The sequence below is a fragment of the Lemur catta genome, chromosome 16, assembly GCF_020740605.2.
Source record: "Lemur catta isolate mLemCat1 chromosome 16, mLemCat1.pri, whole genome shotgun sequence".
Lineage (NCBI taxonomy): Eukaryota > Metazoa > Chordata > Mammalia > Primates > Lemuridae > Lemur > Lemur catta.
Genome location: NC_059143.1, coordinates 11585379 through 11606520, shown reverse-complemented (window position 1 = coordinate 11606520; position 21142 = coordinate 11585379). Strand labels below are relative to the sequence as shown.

The following is a 21142-nucleotide window of genomic DNA, read 5'->3' as shown; positions in this document are numbered from 1 at the left end:
ATCCAGCTCTTGACCAGAAACTTCATATTCATGTGATTATCAGAATAAAAGGACTTGTTAGGTCTTCGGTATTGAAATCCCTTAACTAGGATGCAAGCTCTCCCTACCTGCTGAGCAGTGAATAGCACATGTGAAAGTTAGAATGACACGCGTCTAAATCGCTTAACTCTTCTCCTCACAAACAATTACTTATATTTTGGAAGAAACAGGACTCTGTAGTAAAAACACACAGACCTGAAAGCAGTGCATTAATTATTTTATTAATTTCTTCTTTTTACATTATGGGAAACATTCATCTATTTACAATTTTTTTTTGTCCACACACAATCTAGGTAAATAAGCCTATGAAATTCCAATTCATAAAGCCATAAAAATGTTCCCCACCCCTCCATCTGAAGGCTTTCAAATGAATCTTTTTTTTTTTCCAAACCAAAATAATTTTTAAAAATTACATCTGGGAACTCGGATATGCTAGTGATTTACACTCCAGTTATTTAAAATATGCATCTAGACATGTTTTAAAAAAGAAATGGTAAATTCACAAGGATAAGGCTTAAATTAAAGTGGTAATGCACAGTCAAACATTAAGGAAACATCTATAAATAACAGAAATATATTACAAATAAATTAGTTCTATTTACCATTTCAAATATTAAAAATCTTTAATCCATTTCTTCATCTCTCTTTACAAAAAGGTTATGTGAATTGTATGGAAACATCTGCAAAAAATATAATAAATACTTAATTTCTTTGAATGTTTTTTGATGTGGGAGACAAACTTCTTTTGTAATCCCTCCCTCCCCAAGAAAATGCCCAACACCTTTATACCAAAGTTAAACAAAATAAGTAATTTTTCAGGGTACATACATTTTCCATTATGAACTAAAAAACATTTCTACAAATTACATCAAAAAGAACAATGTAACAAAGGTTATGCTCATGAATGTCAGTTTAAGGGGTCAAGCAGCATTGTGTGGGGTCATGTTCTAACAACAATAATTAGCTTTTTATAAAGTGTTTATACAATTTAAGCTGTGTTTTTAAGGAAGGCAAAGGTCATGATGCCCTGTAGGCGTTGAGCTAAAAGATTTAAAATTCTTACCAAAAATAGCTTATGAATATACAAATACCATTCATTTAGACAAGATAAATAGGCCTTCTCTTATTTCTCTTTAAAATATCCTGGGCTAAAACAGTTTCCAAAGAAATTATTGTAGGATGATCTTGAATCGTATTAGAAATCTATTTCTTAATCCAAATCTTAACTCTACCTCAGGGCACGGAGCTGTAATTATGAATATGGATCTTGGAATGAATGCTGCTTCCTCCTGTTGATCTGGGAGTTCTGAGTCATTCTCACTATTGAATGTGACCATAGGCTACCCAAGTGGCAGTTGGCCTTACTTGATGCAAACTTTGTGTGACTTGTGACTTTTCATTGCTGCTATAAGGTAAAGAAAAGGTGTATTCTTTTTAAAACTAGCAAATACTTGAAGCTCAAAATCTCTGTATGCTCCAATTGTACAAAGCGCTCAAGGTGCTTTGTTCACCCTAGTTAAAAGTTGGTTGGTTGGTTTTAAAATAAGTTAGTAGCCCTTTTCTTGTAAACCACAGCAGTAAACATTTGTGCCCTGTTTATAAAGATAGCTCAAAGCATCAATGGCTCTGAGAGGTAGCGAATTCTCTAGTGGTTTTAGAATATGTTTGTGAAAATATTTGTCGCCAGAACCCATCACCTCTCTTAATTTCATAAATAAAATTAAATTAGCACCTGGCTATGACAGTATATTTTTTACAAAAGCTTCTCTGGTGCAAGCATATTTGATGTATGTTTTTTAAAAGTATTTCACTTTTCAATGGTAATTTCTAATGCTTTAGGGTGTGAGCTGGACATAAAATGCCAGTGATACTTTAAGATCGCCACATTCTAAATGTTTAAACTGCTACAAGTAAGGGCATTTAAAGACAACTTCAGCTAGACACCAATGCATACTGCCCATCAATCATGACTCAAAATGTAAATCAACAATCTCTGCCAAAAGCCTGGATTTCTTTCGTTCTTTATAAATCATGAGTTTTCTCCCTGCCTTATGGTGGTTGACCCTGGCAGGTCAAATTTCTTCTCTCACTATGTAGAACCTCAAGATGACAGCGACAGCTCTTTGGAGTGAGGCAGCATGTCTATTGGGGTAGAAGATTTATTTTTAGCCATTTGACATAGGACAAAATCCTATGCTAGGTACTATTGGACTCTGTCTAGTAGTGAGAGGAGACTAATGGAGAGAAAATATCTGAAATATGAACGACTTGGGTTAAAATAAACGGATGTGTAGCATTCAAAGGGATGGTAGGAAAACCCACACTTTTCTCTGAAAACAGCCTTGCTGCCATTTACAGCGCTTCGTAAGCAGATGTGTACTTATGCGTGTGTCATCGGCCAGGCCCACCAGGATGGACACTAACAAATTAATAGAACCAACACTTTCCCCGTTAACGACCAACACCACAACAACGATATAATATACATAGTACAATAAAAGTCGATAAAGCATTTCAGGTCTAAATTGTCAATAATAGCACAAAAAAAAATCCCTTATGTTATATCTTAAACCATCGGTGCTTCCTTGGCCTTGCCTTTCTTCATTTTATTGCCTTTCGGAATAGATTGATTTCCCTGAAAGATCGAATTTACAATCTTCTGCTGATTGAGACATTTGAAGCTGTGATTGATGAAGTTAACAGTGAGGCAGTTTGTGCAGCTGTGAGCGGCGCAGGTGCCCCCGGCACCTGCAGATTTTGCTTTTCCTTTCCTTGCTACACATCCAGGTCCCCCACCCCCAGGCCAGACTTGGTCCCCCCTCTCTCTCTCTGTCACCTCATTGATACTGGTGAGTTGGTGTGATTTCTGAGGTTGGAAATAAAGTGCTCCATCTGCTTTTGAAAAGAATAACCGTTTAGGGGAAATAAAGGGAGCCCTAGTTTCTTTCACGTGGAAGACGGTAAGTCCCAAAGGATCCCCCTGTAATACTGGATTTCTGAAATACCCTATGGTTGTATATTGCTGAGCTCTAGGAACAGACTAGCTCGAGAGAACTGAGGATGGCGGGTGACCTAAAAGGTGTCATTTCTACACGGGTGGGTTTGGCTCTGCCCAGAAAATAAAGGGTTGGTTTTCCGTATGAGGCAGGGTGACAGCATCGGAACGGGGCGGGGGTGGCGAAGCGCGGTGGAGGAGACGGGCCGAGCGGTCCGGGCGGCGCGGGGGGCGGGCGGGGCCGGCGGACGGCTCCCGCGAGACGGACAACTACGCCACGACAGTGGAGGTCACCGAGCGCAGAGACGGACGGGCTCGGAGGGGACAGGAAGGAGAGACGGCAGAGGGGCGGAGGGGAGGAGGAGGGGGGACAGATACTTGGCCGCGGCGGGCTCAGAGCCGGGTCTGCGCCTCGGGGATGTAGATCTCGATGCTCTCGGCGCTCTCGGTGGCCGAGTTCTGGCGGACGGACGCGGCGCGCTTGGCGGCCATCAGGCGCTTGCGGGCCTCCTGGCGCTGCGAGCTCTCCAGCGAGCGCTCCCGGATCAGCGGCGCGGGGCCCTTCGCCGGCTTCTTTGGCACTGGAGGAGGGGCCCTTCGCTCCTGATCAAAGCAGAAGGTTCAGGACATTACACAGCTTCTCAGGACAAGCTTGGGAACAACTGGGATAGGTCAGTAGTTAGAACACTTTTTTTTTTTTTTTAAAACCTAAAGGTGGTTAGTTCTGATCTGCACACTGTATATATATATTTTTCTTCATTATTCTGGCTTGGGTATTCAAAAGATGCAGGGGGAAAAAAAAATCCCGGTAAGCTTAAGGCCAAGGGTAAGGCTGGGTTGCAGAACTAGGTCTCTCCAAGGGAAGGACGTGGGTATTTAAAATGCCCCCCTGCTGAAAGGCTGCAGCTCCCAGCACATTGAGTGTGGTTCTCTCGGGAGACTCCAGACTCTTCCTGGTACCAGAGAGGGGCTAGGAAGCAGCGGCAGCAGCATCTTAGAACTCTGCACCCCCTCTAAGGAGGCAAGTCATCAGGTGCGAACTTGGCTCAGAGATTAAAAACATCTCCGCCCTCTCCCCCGGCCCACCCGGCCGCCCTCTCCCCCCAAGCCTAAATAACCAAATGAGGAAGAAGAGATATGACTTATGACTGTGGTCGTTAGCTTTGTTGGTGCCACACTGAGTTAGGCCCTTTTGCACATCACACACGAACACACAAGCAATCTACTGGACAGGGCCATCGGAGAGGGGGGACACTGGTGTTTCCTAGGCTCCGGAGTGGAGTCAGTCCCAAGATGACTCTCGTTAGGGGCCTCGGGATGGCTGTGGTGGCCCAAAGGCAATTCCAATCACAGGGACAGAAACTGTGCCACAAAACGTTAACACAGGATGAGAGAGGCTATCCCTCTTATCCGCAGCAAATTATAAAACAGGTAGATATTTTCAATGCCACTGCAAAAACAAAAGACATTCATCCCTTTGGTAGAAAAAAAAAAATGCAGCGTGAAAGAAGGAGCATCTAAACCACAAAGGAATTTTAGGAAGACAGGGTTGAACTTGGCAGACTGTGAGAAGATTCACATAATGGATGTTTTCATTTTAAGTAAAATGCCCTCACTTCTCATAAAACTAAACTTGAAAATTATCTTAGAATACGGATTCTCATATTTTTTTTTAGTTTTTTTATTTCTTAAAAAAAATGTCTTTAATTCGGCACCGTATTCCTTCTGAAGATTCTCATATTTTTATGGAGAACATATCTCCAGTGATATGAATCATTTCGGTGATTCTCCAAAGGGCGCTCTTCATCTTAACACCCATGCTTAGCATAGCAGCTCCTCCTTGCTTGCCAGGGCAGAACCCAGCCCGACTTATCACTCTGGCCTTGCTCCCCTGGCTGTTTAAAGTGGGGTCTGTGTGGCTTAAAGGAGAGAAAAGGAGAGCACAGTGCAGACTGTATGCTACCAACTCCCATTGTGTTTGTTCGTTTTTTCCTTCAGATTCATGGAGTGATGATGTCTGATCATAGACAGTCCATTAAAAAAAAACTTAAAAATCAATCTAACTGATGATTTATTGTGTTACAATAGATCATATATCAATTCTTAACACCACTTCTTTTGGACATTTTAAATCTTCATTGTGGAGTAACTCAGTGGATATTTTTAAAAGTATGAATATTGGATACTTTTTAGTCATTTTCTTTTCCTTGTACATTTTCTTTTTTAACAATAATTTTTCTAAAAAAATCAGTGAATGAGGAATTAGACACATAGATCAGCTCTAGAAACTAAATTACCAGCGTATGCACATCTGTAGTGTTTTCTTAAAATAAGGCTGATTTTAAAAAGCTTATGTAGAAGATTGTTTTAAACATAGATTAAAGAGACTAGACTGGGTGCAAACTTTCGGCTTTCCAAGTGAAAGGCTGCACACATACGTCAATTGTACTTTCAAGCTTACCACTAAACCCCAGTTAGATGGTGACAGAACTTGAGATGGGAGAGAGGGATGAGAGCATCACCCTCCTGCCACCTACAGATGGTCCCTTGGGACTAGATTTCTCCTGGGAGCTCACTGACCCCAGGAACCCTGACAACATGATGCACAGCAGTGGAAGGAATTGGATTGCTATGAGTTCTCTGATAGGCGAGTGACCTGAAAAGGACAGGGACACCAGCACTTCAAAGGAATAGCCATCTCTAATTTTCAGAGATTGACTCTCTTGGAACTATTTGATTTGAGGCCACTGAAAAGCAAAGGCTTAAAAAAGCCGTGCTTGACAGGCCAGTCTGGGGAGCTGGACATTGGATACCTGTGTGAGCCTGCGAGAACCACCATAATCAGATGTGAAAATTACAATTGGTTAATTAAGGTAAAAGAATTTAAGTCTTTATTTCTAAACTGTTGCATAAGGACCCCAGTGAGCAATATTCCCCAAGGCAAATCAACCAAAAGCAAAACTCTTTAAAAAAAAAATCCCAACATTTATGTAATTACTATGAAACTTTATGGTGTATATTTTTAGACTTGAACAACAGTGATTTCTTTATTACTATGTTTATGAAATGATTATCAAAGTCAGTTATTTTTCAGGGCTTCCTATTTTTTCTTGAAAACACATCCTAAGGGTGTAAGGAAGTTGAACTCTTGCTCTATGGATTCATGCACTGAAAATGTCATTTATTTTAGTTTAAAAAGCAAAATGGAGGCAGTTCCTTCCAATGACTAAAATGGTTTAACTTAAAGTTTAATTAACAAAAAAGTGCCACATTCCCATTTTCCAATTCACAAAGACAGGTTTTTCTTTAAAAATATGCCTGAAACATATTACAGATGATATCCCAAATGATTACTATGTAAACATTGTCATTACAATTAAATTAATATGGTATCAGCTCCATTTCACATTGTAAACAGCAGTACTGGATGCAGAAGCCTATTTAGACTGTCCAGTGTTTGTGCAGGTTTTTAAATGAACCATACAAAATCTACATTGTTCTACCTTCTTGTCAAGGGGATCCATCTGTTTCCAATTATTGGCCTTTAACTGATGAAGTTCATCAAATTTCATACTAATATTTTCTATGGACAACTGCAGCATGTCCCAAAACCCGGCCAAATCCTGGGAGGTGGGCCTTGGATGAGCATTAGGATTCTGTACAAGAGAAAGAAAAATATTCGTGTGTTAGAGGCAATTTGCGACAAGCATAGGGCCAAAGAGGCATTTTTAAATATTTCAAATAACATAAGGAGGATGAGTTCCTTTTGGTTTTCAGACAGGAGATAAAAGTGAGGCTACAAATGGTAATTTTATACACTCATCCATTTGAGTCAGTGATTCTCAAATGTCAAGGTTGTAAAACTCTTCTGTTGTGTTATAACATCTATCAATGTGGTATGGGGGAAGGTCTAAACATTTGAAAAATCTCAGAACGTGTGATCTATCACAGGATGCAATTTAAAACACCATATTTAAATAAAAATATCATCTTTGAAAAAAATACAGCATGTTATTATTACAGTTGGCATTTGACTGCATGTCATACAATTTATTTAGAGAACAGATAAGGAATCTAAAATAAGATTAGTTCTAATATTCATGTTGAGTAAAATACTAGGGTAAACAAATGATGAGTAATAAAATATTGGATTTTCAAAGTACTATGTATTTAATAATCAAGATGTTACTAATATAGGAAGTAATTTTATCATGTGACTGCTTTAACAAAATCATTTGGAAATTAGCTTTAAATTGACCATAGCATAATATGGCAAATGTGAGACTACGTTACCTACACATACATATATATGTCTATAATGACCCATTTGCTAGATAATAGTCTACATTCTTCAGCGGTTCAGGATTGACTTTCTTTGCCCCATCCACATATCCCTGACAATAGAAAGTGTGCCCTTAATTTATATCATCTAAGAAAAACCACAACTTAGAGACTGAAGGTGTCATGGTTTTTGTTAATCACTACCTGCAACAGTAGCTGAAGGCATTCATGGTTAGGTGGGGGTCTCTGTATGTCAAAAGCTTCTAGCTGGTGTCTGTTTTGGTTACCTCTCCGTATTTCAGGTAACTGGATAGACTGTGAAACCTCATGTCATACAAAAATGTGAGGCCAATGTGTACTTTTAAAACTAACTGCTAATAAAAAATGGTATTATCAGAATTTCAGAAAGTGCAAGGTCAAAGACCATCAAAATTAATAGGTTGGAAAGAATTTTTAAATCCTTGAATAGACTAGTATTATTGGCCTGGCTCTAAATAAATATAAATAAAGATGTACTTATAAATTTATAGTTCAAAAACTACCCACAGTTCTGAAGGTCATTAGAAGAAATAAATTTTAAAGTTTTTAAGTGTATTAAAATCTATTCTAATAATGCCTGAATTAAAGAAAGGGTTTCTCTGTAGTATTTTGATTTAGTAAACTAAAAAGAAAGTGTTTTTCAGTATCTAGATATTCAGAATAAACAGATAATAGTTTTGACAAAGTGCCTCTCAAATAGAATTTTATGATCTCACGATACATTTGGCTTTATTTCTCTAGTACCTAAAAACTAAACTGTTCATATTTTGAAATTCAGTGATGTCTTGAGGTCACTAGCCCTATTGGCTAAATTGTTTCAGTGCCACAATATATGAAAAGATAGTTCAGGGGGCCCAGAGAGGAGTTAGTGTGAGTACATTGTAGTGTTTTCTTAAATTTACTCAACTCTTTATCATGGGCAATTTGTTCCCTTCTCGTGAAGAAGCTCTTTGCCCCCACATTGTCAAGAAGGTAGATGAGGAAACAGAGAGAAAGAGCTTAGGCTCAGCCATTCCCCAAATCAGTGGATCATGTGACATCCTGTGCACTCGGAGTGACAGCTTGATCCTTAATGTAAGCCAGGCCACCCTGGGGACCAGAGGTGGTGGGGAGAGAGTGGAGGGCCGAGGAGGGCTGGGTTCCTCGGTTTCCTTATGTTGAAAAAGGCGGGTTTCTATGCATTCATTCTAAGCCTGAGAGTCTAGTTTGGGATAACGTGTGTTCTCAAAATAAAGAGCTATGATTTTCTCCTGCTCAGAGTAGGAACTCAAAAAACGAGGGCCGGATCTGATTCTGACCAATCATGGTGCCACTTTTCTGCAGCTGTGGCCCTAAGCAGCGCCACCACCAGGCTGTCGTGCTTCCTGCTGCAGAGCGGGTGGAGCAGACTCTGCTCCAGGGGATGAAGAGCGAACTCAAACCCTGGGTGAGATGTGCAGGGTTGGAGGTCAAATAGACTGGGATTTGAATCGTGGCTCTGCCTTTCACCATGGGGCCCTAGACAAGTTTCTTAGCTTTTTCCGCCCATTTTGCTTATCTGTAAAACTGTCATAAAAATAACGTCACTATCAGCTCCATATGTTCGCTTTGAGAGTTTGACCAGATCAGAAATTGAAAAGCCCTTGGCATGGTGTCAGGCACATTGTGGGCTCTTGACCTTTTTTTGCAGGTGCCATGTTTGACGGCATCATGGCCCTCCTCCCGCAGTGTGCCTCAGTCTACCTCTAACAGTGCTTCTCATATTTTACCACCGAAGTTCCTCTAGTGGCCAAGGAATGTGAGCCCATCAAGAACTAGGAAACGTTAAAAGCTGGCTTTAACAAGATTAACATTTCCTAGAAGTCTGCACGTTTTTCAAAAAATTTTGTCTGCAATTTCGTCTTTAAAAATCTGTACAGTGCTTTAGTTCTACTTCATAATATACTGTTCATCATATAAATCTTTTAACAAAGGTGTGCTATTTTTTTCCCTGCAGCATGTACATGCTGATCTCCTCATGTACCTATTGGCCAGTTGGAGCAATGTGGCTATGAGCTTTCTTACATTTAACTCATTGACTGCCACACTAGAAAAAAAAGTTTTTTCCCTGGGGCCATGGTGTTTTACTACAAAAATAGAATAAAAACTTCCAAAACAAAATGATCCTTTCTAATGTAATGAAAAATTTATTAGTTTTTACTATTTTCTGTGCATAAGTTATAGGCAACGTCAAAAACAGATCATGTGGCCCCCAAGGTGAAGAGATAAGTGAGTTACATATGCTCCACGAGGCCTTGGGCTTAAAACCAGCATGAGTTAAATGCAACTCACATGGCAGTTAATGTGTTAAAGAACGAAGAATCATGTGACACATCAGCAGGTTTGCAAATTAGTGGGAATTCTGTACCTGGCACATAGCTGAAGCTCAGTAAAATATTTGTGGAATTGCACTTATTAATATATTTACTAATATAAATTATCTCATAATCCAGAATAGATTTCTAAAAAGGTAGAATGGTCAGGTTATTTTTGCTGCAAGAGAGGAAAGCACACTATAGGGTGTGTGTGTGTGTGTTGGAGGGGGACAACCTTAGAGAGAGGTTTCAAAAAGAAAAGGCAGGAGAAGAGGGATGGAAAACATCAACTTTTCCAAGCTTTGTATTTTCTCTTGGTTGATCCTTGTCTAAATGAATCTCTTTTCATCTGTATTTGTCCTTGTTAATAAGAAGTGGTTAAAATTCTAAAATCATGCCTGTCGATTGTTGGGGGATGTAAATAAAAGAAAACCCTCTAAAATCATATTTTCAGTCATTTAGATTGCAAATAATTATGTTTTCACTTTCCACAAGATAAACAGGCTGCTTTTCATTTTCTTTTAGATCCAGCATGACCAACAATTGAGCAATAAAAGCTATTCTTATGAATGACAATTGTGGAGACAGTAGCATTTTTTTTTTAAGAAAAAGGCACATATGAGGAAGCTCTAGCCCTTTTATTTTGCAGTCAGTTTTTAAAATGCTGCTGTTGGTAGTGATGCTTTTGTTTCTTTGTTTTGCTCTGTTTTGCTTTTGTATGGCCAAGGAGGATGAATTCTTCATTTGCCTCAGGCAGATCAAATCTATACTTTGTGATGCCCTAGACCTCTGGCACTTGAGTTAAAACAGAGAATTCTGATTAGGAAATAGTCACTGACTGCTATTTTAGAAAGAAAATCACTGTCCCAAATGATTTTTTTGGCAATATCATTTTTGAAATATCAGTCAGGCTGCTTCATATTTTTGTAAGAATAATGAAATCAGAGATGTCATGTGAAAGCCAGGAAAATGGAAATTTTTCAGTTAGAAAAAAGCAGGAAACAGAGTTTTAACTTGATTGGATTTCTTCCTCTAAGACTATTTAAGCGTAAAATAAATATTTTAATTTTAAGAAAAGCAGGAAATAAGATTTCATTGGAAAACTTTCTATTCCAGGTAAGAGACTTCCATGGGCCTTGACTCGGGTTCAAAATCAGTTTTACTTTAGTTGGGCCGGTCTTGATGACACGTTCTTCTTAGGGTACTTAACAGGCACATTGTAGTGAAGGGAAATGTTACCTACCAGGTTTTCTTCACACAGTTCTCTGAACTGGTAGAATTTCTGGGCCATGAGAAGTTGGGCACTGCCCACTGCGGTTCGGATTTTCCCTAGAACTGAAAAGAGCAAACAAACAAGAAGTTTACACATTTTGCCTCACTGCTGAGATTTAGTCTGGTAAAGCAAAGAGGAAGTTATGCTGTAATCACTAGGGAAAACAGAAAACAGCACACACGCACCCAGACAGCCTGATGACTGCGTTACTGTCACAGAGGCGCCTAGGTTCAAGTACAAAATGAACTCAGAAAAACACAGGCTCATCATGCATCTTTCTTGGGAGTAATGGAGTTTTCCAACACAGAACTGGATGTTACCGAGAGAAAAGGCGAATAGTTTTTTGAGTCTTTTTTTTTTTTTTAACCTCTTTTTACCTCAAGGATGAATTTCAAGTGTTTACCAGTATAGTTCTGAATTTAAGGAGTCAGCAATCATGGTCTGCTGGCTTGTCTTTCTAATGGAACCCAAACACAGGAAAAGCGACCCCTCACTTGGAGGGGGAATCTCTTGGCACTCACCACATCCCATCCATAGCCTTCATTATTTTTCCGGAGCTCGGCCACTGGTACAGTCAGGAAAGAGCCACCGCGGGTTGAAAGATTTTTCTAAGGAGTGAACGTGTTCAGCCTGTTGCCTATGGGACGCCAGCACGGTCCCAGCTTTTACTCCTTGCAGCCCAATGCTGCTGTTAGCACAGGTTTCATCTCCTACGCGCTGTGCTGCAAGCCTGGCCCTGTGCAAGCTATTTCTTGCCTTCTGCAGTGTAAGGCGAGCGCCCTGTCCCCGCCGGCGGGCCGGGTGCCCCTGCCCCGCTGGAGCCCTGCCACCCACCGGGCGGTTCTCTGCACGCCCTCCCGGTCGGGACCGAAGGGGACAAGGCTCCCGCATCGCACACTAGAGCGGGAGAGCTGAGAAGAGCACTTGCTCGGTTTAGAAATCTTCACGGGGAGGGACAGTATGGGAAGGAGTTGAGCAATCTCGCTCTTCTGAATTTACAGAGCCAGAGACTCCGGAGCGGAATTAGGTCTCCGTTTCTCGACCTCATTCCACGCAATGTCTAACGAGAAGAAAACACACAAAAAAAGGAACTTCATTCTGGCCCTGGGGGTTCTAGTAATTTGGGACTCCGTTTGTTCGTAACTGCCAGGCTAGATGATGGTTTCGGATGCACATTGTCCCTGGGCTCTACGCAAATATTTCTTTGTTCCCACAGAATGTAACTCCGAGCACTGTCATAAATTCTGTCACATGCCACCAGTCACACCAGCAGCTCACGGGCAGGTATTTGCCGCCTCGGAGATACCAAGCCATCCCCCGACAGCCTCCTAGCAGCAATTCCTTAGGCCTAAGTTTACTTTTTTTCAATCTGCTTTTAAAATTTCTTGGGATGCTTATCCTTTTCCTCTTTCACTGATAAATCACTGTGTGAGGTCTCTTTTCCCTTTCTCAACATCTCAGAAGCAGAAAGGATGACCTATGGAGACACAGGGCACTGCGGGTAAGTTGAGAGTTCAGACCCTGCGTGGGGCGGATTCCTTACCAGCTACCACTGGTCACCGTCTCTGCAGGTCACTATCTCTGTTTTCTCATATGTGACATAGAGCTAATGGTACCTATTTGTAGGGTGGTTGTGAAAGTTAAAAGTGTTAATGTATTTGAATTGCTTAGGACAGTGTTAGATATATCATAAGCACTTAATAAATGCTGATTATTACCTAGCATGAAAAAAGTATGCTTCCTCTATGGGTGTGCCCAGTGTGAGAGCCACTCTTGCTCTGGCCAGAAAAGAAGAGAGAAAAAACCGAAGTCTGGATTATTTAAAGATGGCTGGACATCCTGGTCTCCTGGGCCAGGTATGCCTTCTGGGTGACCTGTCCCAGATCTGAGAAGGTATAGGGACCAGGCACTTCCTAAATGAACACGGGGCTTTGGACAGACTGTGAGGTTTAGGGAAACCTCTCTGAATTATCTTGCTGAAGGGTAGGAGGGTGAGATCAGCAAATCTCAGAACAAATCCTGGGGGCTTAGAACTAGGGTACCTAAGTCTCATTTGCTGGTTGGGATTCCATAGCTCCTGGGAATTATCACAGAGATTGCAGCTATTTGATATGCCTAAAAACTCACCTGAGCTGGGAAACAGACCACCAGAGTAAGAGTAGCTGAGCAGGACAGGGATTCTCCATTGAGGAGAAAGCGCTGCTCTAAGCAATCAAGCACCACATAACCGCATAGGTAGAGGCTAGCTCAGGTATCTTCTAGAAAGTAAAACAATGGACATCTTTCTTTATTCAGCACGGTCTGGCGAGAGCCCTAGCAGTGGGGTGGAGCTGTAGCCCTTCCATTTCCCAGGCGTTGCCATGACATTCCTTGCATGGAAATTCCCTACTGGCTCCAGGACACCAGCATTTCCCCTGTCCAGGAGGTGACATTTCCTAGGCCCAGTGTGGGGAGATGACCACTTGGGCCGAGGGTGAGACCATGAAATAGGAGGCCTTGGGACAAGCAGATGACAACTCACATTTCCTTGCCTTCCACACTTTCTTTTCCAGAGAACTAAAAACTCATTTTAATTTTACAAAAGAAGCTTTCATGGAGTTTCTTTGATTTGTTTTGTTTTTCCATTAGACACTCACTTGGTGTCTGAGATAAATTTTTTCTCCTGAAAGTAAATTTTGTATTCGTTACACATACCTTGAGGAAGTAAGAAATTAATAATAAATGGCAAACACCAGTAGAAGTAAAAAGTAGAAAGAAAAAAGGCTGAAAGTTGGTAAAGAAATGAGATAAAGAAGAAAGAAGCAGCTTGATGTCATTTCGAAACTACTCTAAAACGTTCAATGCCAACCTTCAGCAGGGTGGAAAGGAAAATACTGTTGGCCCTCTGTGTCCGTGGGTTCCACATCTGTGGATTTAACCAACCATGGGTCAAAAATATTGGGGGGGGGGGGGAGATGGTTGTGTCTGCACTGAACATGTAAAGACTTTTTTTCTTGTCATTATTCCCTAGACAATACAGGATAACAACCATTTACATAGCATTTACATTGTGTTAGCTAGTATAAGTCACCTAGAGATGATTTAAAGTATACAGGAGGATGTGCATGGGTTATATGCAAATACCACGCCATCTTATATCAGGGACTTGAGCATCTGTGGATTTTTGTATCTGCAGGGTGGGGGTGGGGGTGGGGTCTTGGAACCAGCCCCCAATACTGAGGAATGACTGTATTTGTTTCAGGAATGCTAGGTAAAAAAGGAAGAAATAGTAAATGAAATATACAGGCTGCAACTGTGGGCTTTTCCCACACATATAAAACATATAAAACAGCCCAATCTGGTTTTAGAAAGTTCTGGAAAAGGCCGAAATATAGTTCACCTTTCCACTAATACCATACAGTTTTGATTGTTCTAGAAACATAACTTTTTTTAAAAGCTTTATTGAGGTATAATGGATATATGAAAATTGCACCCATTGAGGATGTACATATATACTTGTGATTATCAACCATCACCCACTAAGGTACTGTATATCCATTACCTCCAAGAATGTCCTTGTGTTGGTGTGGTTTATGTATATATAAAACAGTAGGCTGCAACTGTGGGCTCTTCCACACATAGAAAACAGCCCAACCTGGTATTAGAAGGTTCTAGAAAGAGCCTAGATATAGTTCATCTTTCTTGAGTTAGTCTTGAATCTCACTATTTTACTGTAGCATGGTGGCAGTTTACTTTGTGGGAGCTGGCCTGGCCCTCAAAGCCAAGGACAAAACAGCTAGAAGAGCCTGAACTGACTCATGGGACCTACTCGGAAGCTGGCAGGCAAGGCATACCTTCCGATGTCGTTTTCAGGGAGCAAGGACACTTCATGTGCGTTCTAGGAACTCATTCATTCCTTCAGCAAATATTCATTAAGGACACGGTATGTGCCAGGCATTATGCTAGATGGATTTGATAAAGTGATAAGCAAAGCAAAGTCCCTGACCTCTGGGAGCTTACATCCTGGTGGGAGGAAATGGGAGAAACTGATAAGAAACATACAAGCATAGACAGAAATGTTTTGGATTTGCTAGATTACTTGTATCAGCACAGGAGCTGAGCATGATTGAGCAATTAAAGAGGTAGTGAATTCCTTAAATGGTCATTAGAGAACATTGCATGTTCTTGGTCTCTCTTCTAAGAAATGGAAAACCAACGAACGACAGACACGGTTTAGTGTGGTTTCAGCTGCAATATGAAAATTGGCTCTGGACTAAACAGTTTGTTTTAGTAGTCACTATTTGATAAAGCGACTCTTTTTCTAATTCAGAAAAAAATGAAAATACATGAAAGTACAAAGGGTGACACAGTAAACATTCATATATGTACTTCCCCCAAAGGAACAAATATTAATTTTTTTCAGATTAGCCTCTGAATTTGTTTTGTTTTCTTTTTTTTTTTTCCCTCTCTCTCTCCAATGAAATGAAGCCCTACAAATAAACTATATGTTCTCCACTCCTATCCAGAGGAAGCCACTGCAGTAGAGAATGAGTATTCCAGTCCCATCACTGAGTTCATTGAGGTCCTGGGAAGGTGACAGCAAAGGGCCTTTTCAAATGTCACAGAAAAAGCATTAGATTGAGGCCATCCCATGAACACAGTTCCCCATGGCTTTAGGCAGCAGATTTTTTCTGGAAGTTAGAATGGAGGTTTTAAGGCTCTGTTGGTGCCGAGTTGGTCTCCTTCACACTCTGGTCCATGTAGTCTTTTCCAGATTGTTCAACCCAAATGTAATTAATAATTTTTACCATTCATCTCCCTTAGGGCACATTCAATGCATCTTCCAGAATAATTATCTCTGCTGTATCCCTCGGTGTGCCATTCAGCCATGACTCACACCATCTATTTGTGTGATACTCAGTTGGGTCATACGCCTTGTTTTGCTGTGCAGCCCTTTTCACGTAAGCAAATCTAGTCTCCCAGACACCTTGTAGGCACCTGACAGGGAGGTTTATAGGCCTTCCTCCCTCTCCTTTCCACCCCAGCTTCATTGTCAGTCTGTCCCTCGATGCAAGTACAAAATAAAACAAAAATGCCATTGAATGAAACTCCCATTTAAGAAGCGGGCACCTCTTTATAAATTCCCCCACTTATAATTCGAAACCCCTCATTCCACAACAGATGCTTAAGGAGAACCACAGCACGGAGGACAGGCCCGGGTTAGTTCACCACAGGAAGCCAGGAGCAGGGTTTGGAAGGCCTTTGTGAAAATGTGCTCACTCACATTATTATTTTGTATTTCGAAACACTCTCAAACACTCATCAGATCCTCACGGGGCAGACAACTTCATTTTATTTGAGAACATACGGGCTCAAACTCTGAAGTGCCCTCGCTGGGACCCCTCCTGTGGGCAATCCCTGTCTTCTCAGGCCAGCTGGGCTCTTTTCTCTCTGCACTTTCCAAACACTGGGTCTGAATCCACTTATGTGAAAGCCATCTCAGCGTGATTTTTTTTTTTAACTGTGGTAAGAATACTTAACATGAAATCTACCCTCTTAACAATTTTTCAAGTGCACAATACAGTATTGTTAACATAGGCACAATATTGTCCAGCAGATCTTTAGAAATTATTCATCTTGCATAACTGAAACTTCAGATCCACTGAACAGCAACTCGCATTTCCCCCCTTTCCCCAGACCCCAGCACCCAACATTCTACTTTCTGCTTCTATGAGTTTGACTATTTTAGATACCTCATGTAAGTGGAATCCTGCAGTATTTGTTCTTCAGTGACTGGCTTATTCCACTTAGCATAATGTCCTCCAGATTCATACATGTTCTTGCATATGACAGGATTTCTTCTTTTTAAAAGCTGAATAATACTCCATTGTGTGTGTGTGTGTGTGTATACACACACCACGTTTTACTTATCCACTGAGTGAGATTTCAGTTTATTTATTTATAGATGGGTTCTCACTATGTTGCCCAGGGTGGAGTACAGTGGCTATTCACAGATGGAGCATAACACACTGCAGCCTCACGCTCCTGGGCTCAAGCCATCCTTGCACCTCAGCCTCCCTAGTAGCTGGGACTAAAGGCACATGTCACTGCACCCGGCTGAGTGTGATTTCTTCATCAGCACTTTCTAGCCAGTGCCAATGGATGGGGGTAAGGGCCATAACAAGTCAATGTGGGAATTTAAAGAATCCACCAGGCTTGATCACTGTTCCACGTCAGGAAGGGGGAGCAAAGCATATCCACATGAAGTGCTCGGTGCACAAGGCAATTTCAATCCTGAAAAGAATAGAGGAACCAAGGGTACCTTGAAAGAGTTGGTGGGTGTAAGTTTCAAGTTCTGTTATTTCTTTTAAAGATTATACATCATAATGAGTAGCATAGAAAGACTATTTGGCTGGGGGGAGGGGGACCTTTTATGCAAACTATGATTTGCAATCCCCTGGCTACATTCAACCATGGACCCAGACATTCAGAAAAGAGCATAGCTCCTCTTCCCCACTGGCCACTGTGGGGAATATTTGTTTGTTTTGGGAATAAGGAGGTAGTATAAGGGGCATGAGGGGAAGGTAAGGAACAATTTCTTTTCACTCTGCCAGTTTATCTACAACAAAACTGCAAGGAGTTTCACTGTGCTGGTGATAGCAAGGTAAGACAAAGGCCATTTCCCTTGGGGATATGCCTGACTTTCTGAGGCCTGGAGCAGTGGCCCACGCCTGTAATCCTAGCACTCCGGGAGGCCGAGACAGGAAAATCACTTGAGCTTAGGAGTTTGAGACCAGCCTGAGCAAGAGTGAAACCCCTTCTCTACAAAAAAAATTAAAAAATTAGCTGGGCATGGTGGCGAGAGCCTGTAGTCCCAACTCAGGAGGCTGAGGCAGGGGGCTCACTTGAACCCAGGAGTTTGAGGTTGCAGTGAACTATGATTGTGCCATGGCACTCTAGTTGGGCGACAGAGTGAGACTCTGCATCAAAAAAAAAAAAAAGTCAGGATTTCAAATCCTTAAATTTAATTTATGTAAGTATCCTTTCATATTCATGAGTTAGCTCTCTAGAATTGAAAATGCGTAAGTGTTGGCTTCTTTGACTACTTCTAATTCTTATATGCCACGCCCAACTTCACAATCATCAGACTCAGAAACAGAGAGGAATAAACATATTTCCTGTACCCTCAACATATTCCCTGAAACCCAGACACTACATGTCACTACAGTGGAGTACCTCTGGCTGCCCCACACTGGTGAGGGTCACTGCAGTGGACGTGCTCGGTAGAGCTCTTCACGTTTCTCTGCCACCTGCACTGTCATTCACCTAGGATGCTTCATTTCAGTCTAACTTTCTCTCTGTGTAACACAGGCATACCTCAGAGATATCGCAGGTTTGGTTCCAGATCACTGCAAAAAAGTGAGTATCACAATCTCTCAAACCCTGCTGCTGCTGCTGTGTCAATTAAGTTGATGTGATATTCTAAATCCTTTGTTGTCATTTCAACAATGTTCACAACATCTTCACCAGGAGTAGCTTCCATCTCAAGAAACCACTGTCTTTGCTCATTCATAAGAAGCAGCTCCTCATCCATTCAAATTTTCTCGTGAGATTGCAGCAATTCAGTCACATCTTTAAGCTCCACTTCTAATTCTCTTGCAGTTTCCACCACATCTGCAATTACTTCCTCCAGTGAAGTCTGGAACCCTTCAAAGTCATCCAAGAGGGTTGCAATCAACTTCTTCCAAACTCCTGTTAATGTTGATATTTTGACCTCCTCCCATGAATCACAAATGTTTTTAATGGCATCTAGAATGGTGAATCCTTTCCAGAACGTTTTCAAGTGACTTTGCCCAGATCCATCAGAGGAATCACTTTCTATGACAGCTATGGCCTTATGAAATGTATTTCTTAAATTATAAGACCTGAAAGCCAAAATCACTCCTTGATCCATGAGCAGCAGAATGGATGTGTTAACAGGCACGAAAACAACATTAATCTTCTTGTACATCTCCTTCAGAGCGCTTGGGTAACCAGGTGCATTGTCAATGAGCAGTAGTATTTCAAAAGGAATTTTTTTTCCTAAGTAGTAGGTTTCAACAGTGGGTTTAAAATATTCAGTAAACCATATATAAGCAGATGTGCTGTCATCTAGGCTCTGTTGTTCCATTTACAGAACATAGGCAGAGTATATGTAGCATAACTCTTAAAGGCCTTAGAGTTTTCAGAATGGTAAGTAAGCATTGGCTTCAACTGAAAGTCACCAGTCACCATTAACCTCTAACAAGAGAGTTAGCCTGTTTGTTGAAGCTTTGAAGTCAGGCATTGACTTCTCCTCTCTGGCTATGAAAGACCTAGATGGCATCTTCTAATTAGAAGGATGTTTTGTCTTTGTGGAACATCTGTTGTTTAGCATAGCCACTTTCATCCATGATCTTAGCTAGATCTTTGGATAACTTGCTGCAGCTTCTCCATCAGCACTTGGGCTTCAGCTTGCACTTCTATGTTGTGGAGCTGGCTTCTTTCCTTAAACCTCATGAACCAACCTCTGCTAGCTTCCAACTTTTCTTCTGCAGCTTCCTCACCCGTCTCAGCCTTCATAGAATTGAATAGAGTCATGGCCTTGCTCTGGATTAGGCTTTTGTTTAAGGGAATGTTGTGGCTGGTTTGGTTTTCTATCTAGACCACTCAAACTTTTTCCATATCAGCAATATGGAGAAAGAGAAGGCTATTTCACTTTCTTGTCACTCAGATGTTCACTAGGGTAGCACTTTTAACTGCAAGTACCTTTCCTTTGCATTCACAGCCTGGCTAATTGTTTTGCACAAGAGGCCTAGCTTCCAATCTTTCTTGGCTTTCAACACGCCTTCTGGACTAAACTTAATTATTTCTGGCTTTTGATTTAAAATGAGAGACATGGGACTCTTCCTTTCACTTGAACACTTAGAAGACATTGTAGAGTTATTAACTGGCCTAATTTCAATATTGTCTTGTCTTAGGCAATAGGGAGGCCCCAGAAGAGGGAGAGAGATGGGGACATTTATTGATTAAGTTCATTGTATTTTATGGGGATCGTTCATGGTGCCCCAAAACAATTACAATAGTAACATCAAAGATTGATCACAGATCACCATAACAGATAAAATAATGATGAAAATTTTTGAAATATTGTGAGTATTACCAAAATGTGACACAGACACAAAGTGAGCACATGCTGTTGGAAGAATGGCACCAACAGACTTGATCAACTCAGGGTTGCCACAAACCTCCAATTTGTAAAAAACACAGTATCTGTGAAGGGCAGAACAGTGAACCACAATAGAGTGAGGTGTGCCTGTGTATGGGAAAGAGTGTGGGCAGTGGTGTCGGCTCACCAAGCATCAGGGGCTGAACTTGGGAGAGTTTGTCAGAGTCTCAGATTCTTTTTTTCTTTATCTGTCAAATGGTAATACTATCTTCATAGCATTGCTGATTATTTAATGAAATAATATGTGTGAATTGTGAGAATGTAGGAGGAATTATAACTCATATCCTATCTACATTGTTTAGTTCTTGGGCATTTACCTGAAAGGTGGCACGATCCCAAACAGGACATTATTTCCCCTGTGGTCTTCACACTCTAGCCTTTCTCCCCAGTAGTGTGGACTGATTGAATGTCCCCCTTTTTTGGTGGCTTTCATCTGGGTAGATTTTCACACATGTCACTGAGTGTTGAATAATTTATTCTGTCTTTATGTATAGGGAATCCATAACATTTTTTCAGGGGCTTAGATTTTAGTGCCTGTCTGTATAATCTAGCAGTTTCCCTCATCTGTGAGAGCTAGACCAGTGGCCAATTGGCTGCTGAGTGACAAAGACACACAGGAGATAAGGACTGCTGGTCAGTAGATCACCCAATCAGCACCTTGCTCAGAAAACAGACTTGTTGCCAAATGAAGGGTCAAAACCATCCTCGTGAATGGCAGCTTCTACTGTAAAACAGGGTCCATCTTCAGGGACAAAGAGTATGCCAGATAAACCCTGCTGGGCTGTAGAGCTGTATTTCCACCCTATTTTCCAAATAGTGCTTAGCCATGTGGTTTGATGCCACTATAAACCCATGGTCTCCAAACTTGACCAATCTGTTGCTGCTGCCCATTGGTCCTTTGTGATGTGCTTGTTTACCTCTCTCTGACCCTGATTTTCTGACTCTTATTCCCTATC

At 41.2% G+C, this 21142-nt stretch overlaps 1 protein-coding gene across 1 annotated transcript in view; it reads right to left on the bottom strand.

Annotated features, from left to right (window-relative positions):
- Window positions 1-239: 239 nt before the first annotated feature.
- The window catches only part of LOC123621702 (disks large-associated protein 1-like), a 72499-nt gene continuing 51596 nt past the window's right edge, over window positions 240-21142 (bottom strand). The window contains exons 5-7 of the mRNA XM_045527614.1: window positions 10931-11022; window positions 6538-6690; window positions 240-3637 (exon numbers count right to left, since the gene is read on the bottom strand). Coding sequence (XP_045383570.1) covers window positions 3428-3637; window positions 6538-6690; window positions 10931-11022 — 455 coding nt within the window. The 3' untranslated portion in view covers window positions 240-3427. The remainder of the gene's footprint in view (window positions 3638-6537; window positions 6691-10930; window positions 11023-21142) is intronic.